The sequence below is a fragment of the Macaca fascicularis genome, chromosome X (assembly GCF_037993035.2).
Source record: "Macaca fascicularis isolate 582-1 chromosome X, T2T-MFA8v1.1".
Taxonomy (NCBI): Eukaryota; Metazoa; Chordata; class Mammalia; order Primates; family Cercopithecidae; genus Macaca; species Macaca fascicularis.
Window position 1 is genome coordinate 155,858,988 of NC_088395.1, and position 3,227 is coordinate 155,862,214.

General features: G+C 56.4%; 1 protein-coding gene across 1 annotated transcript; it reads left to right on the forward strand.

The window, feature by feature from the left end:
* The first annotated feature begins 638 nt into the window (after window positions 1-638).
* On the forward strand, window positions 639-2,960 carry LOC102139885 (heat shock transcription factor, X-linked-like). Its single transcript, XM_005594782.5, is given in 3 exon segments — window positions 639-1,343; window positions 2,179-2,848; window positions 2,851-2,960. Coding segments are annotated over 3 exon segments (1,269 nt in total). The 5' UTR covers window positions 639-779; the 3' UTR covers window positions 2,886-2,960.
* Window positions 2,961-3,227: the final 267 nt, after the last annotated feature.

The window sequence follows — 3,227 nt, forward strand, 5'->3', positions numbered from 1 at the left end:
CAAACCCACGTGCGTTTCTCTGGAGACACTGGCCAAGGAAAACAAGACATGCTCGAAGGCCAACAGCTGCATGCCCCACCACGATGTGACCGCAGAGACCCGGGGTGTAGAAGAGTGTCTCTGCTTGGTGGGGGGACACATGCAGGCCAAGGAGAGGCGGGAAGAAGGCAGCCTCCGACTCACCACTGGACTGCATGGCGACGCTGGTGGGGCAGTCAGCTAAGCCATTTGCGTAAGTGGCCTTCGGGCATCTGCGTGCTGGGGACCGACAGTGGGGGTGTGTTAGGTGGATCTGTATGGAGCACATTGCTGCCGCTGGCTAGGACAGGGTAGAAAGGGGGGCGTGGCTACAGCCTGACCCGTGGGCACCATCCTACCCTTTATTCTGTGCTTCAAAGGGTCAGTCGTGCTGGTGTCTGTGGGCTCATGACTCAGACGGTGAGCTCTGACCTTCCTGAGCCAGGGCTTTGCTGTGGTTCTGCCTGGCTCAGGAGCTCTGGGACAAGGGGACCGCTCCAGGTCTGCACCTAAGGTGTGGCAGGGCCCCTCGACACTCCTGTGTACTAGTGTCGTCTTTCCCATTGAAATGACTGTGAGGACTAGAATGTGCACGTGCAGATGGGCAGCTACTTGTCTGCCTTGGCCCTTTATTACATAACTTGCTGGGTTTGTGGAGATGTCATCCCCCCAGCAGTCAGAGCCCATTTGTGATGTCGTGGGGCTGGTTACATGACTGCCAAGGGGTGCTGCTGGCCACACTGCACTAGCAAGTTTGCCAGATGGAGGACAAGCCATCACTGAGTGTGGCTCTCTGTGAAGAAAGAAATTCGAGAGGACAGGGTCATGGCTTGGACAGGGTGCCTTTTCCTCCCCAGTTGCACTCAGAGACCTACCTTCACCCAGCAGATCCTTCCCCTGCCTGGGATGACCCAGTGTCCACTGGGAGCCCTAACTTCAGGCTGCTGACAGAAGAAATCGCTTTCCAAGCTCTGGCCGAGGAGGCTTCGTTCAGAAGGCCGCGCCCTGATGGTGACATCCCGCCCCAGGGAGAAGACAATCTCCTCTCCCTCCCTTTTCCGCAGAAACTGTGGAGACTGGTCAGCAGCAATCAGTTTTCATCCATCTGGTGGGATGAAGGAGGGGCTTCTATAGTGATCAATCAAAAACTCTTTGAAAAGGAGATTCTCGAAAGGGACGTCGCACACAAAGTGTTTGCCACGGATTCAATAAAGAGCTTCTTCCGCCAGCTAAACTTGTATGGCTTCCGAAAACGGCGTCAATGCTCTTTCAGGACCCTCACCCACGTTTTCCCCGCACAAAGGCCAGTCTCCATCTTGAATAAGGTAATGAACGACAAGCCTCTGGAGGGGTTAAGTCTGTGGGCTCTGGGTCCCGGTCAGGTGGAAGTCCCAGGACTGCCTCCTGGGAAGTGGGCGACCTCAGGCAGGGTGTGGGGCCATCACTGTGGGCCTATGTCTCCCTCTGGGTGGAGGTGACATGAACTAAGAGTGAATGTGGGGAGAGGGCTGAGGATGGTGCCGGCCCCTCTGGAGTGTGTAAAATATCACAGGTGCTAAGTAGCCGTATCTGCATGTCCTCCTACCCGGGACCAGCCATGTCCTCTGGTGGTTGCTGTGTCCCCCTGACTCCATAGCGCTTTACCCTGTGAGGTGAGCAGGCCAGGGGAGTCTGGTATTTGTACCACTATCACCATAGCTGGTGTCGGAGAAGTGCTCAAGTTGAAGCGCTGAAGGGCGCCTGGCACAGGAGGTGCAGACGCTCCTGCTGCCCTTGGTAGGTGGGGCCCCTGCTGTGGAAGAGCCAGTGCCCAGGACCTCCAGCCCAGCCGGGGTGCATTCTGTTGCCAGCTGACACTGTGGGGGAGGCCCAGAATCATCTTCCCTCCTGGTCTGCAACTTCAAAGACCCTTTCCGCCGGCCGTGGCCACCCTAATCTGCCATTTTGAGGCTTTTTCCAAGACGGAAATGCCCGCCACAAATTGGTAAGCCTTGATGATGCGAACGCGAGTCCCCAGCTTCCTTTGGGGACTGGGACCTTTTCCAGAAAGTCCTCCTGGGCCAGTAGAGTTCTCTTGCACAGGGGCGTAGATGGTTGGGAGTTGCAGTTCATCCTTGTGACTTGCAGTTTCCTTTTCTTTATTTAAACTTTGACTCATAGTTAGAGTTCTACTGCCATCCCTACTTTCAAAGAGACTCCCCTCACCTCCTCGTGAGGATGAAGAGAAGAGTGGGCGTCAAGTCTGCACCAGGACATCAGGAGGAGGACAAGCCAGAAGCTGCTGGATCCTGTCTGGCACCAGCAGACACTGAGCAACAAGATCACACATCTCCGAATGAGAATGATCAGGTCACACCGCAACACCAGGAAGCGGTGGGTCCCAACACCCAAATCAGAAGTGTCTCTGCTCTACCAGCAAGTCCTGTGATGGTGCCCGATCCCGCCATGGCAAGTGACAACACTCCAGTGACCCAGCCGGCCGGCGAGTGGTCAGAGGGCAGCCAGGCTCACGTCACTCCGGTGGCCGCTGTCCCTGGGCCTGCAGCGCAGCCATTCCTCTCTGTCCCCGGATCTCCCACCCAGATGAATTCTTACAGGCCTGTGGTGGCCCTTCCCACAGCGTCCCCCAGTACCCTTGCCATGGAGACCACAGGACTTCCTGCGCCTGGCATGCTGCCCTTTTGCCATCTCTGGGTGCCGGTGACCCTAGTGGCTGCTGGGGCTGCACAGCCTGTTGTCTCCATGGCCATGTTCCCCCATCCCCTAGCTCTGCACCACCATTGCCCCCACAGCCACCGCACATCACAGTACATGCCAGCTAGCGATGGCCCCAGGCATACCCAGACTACGCAGACCAGCGCACATAGAGGCGAGCATTTGGGCAGAATATGTGCCGGTCAATAAATGTGTCACAAAATGAGTAATTTTCTGACTGCACAAAAGAGTCTTCATGGTCTCCGTCCTTTTTGTTTCTTTGCAGTCGAGTACCCCCTCCGACATCTTTGGCTTGCATGATAAAGACTTCAGCCTAACACACCTCCCTGGAAAAATGCCCAGGAGATACTCGAGCAGGTGCTGGGTTTTAGGAAGCCCCGCAGACATCCTGCCTCTGCTCATTAAAAATTACCTGGAGCTGGCCAGGTGCGGTGGCTCACGCCTGTAATCCCAGCACTTTGGGAGGCCGAGGCGGCAGGATCACAGGTCAGGAG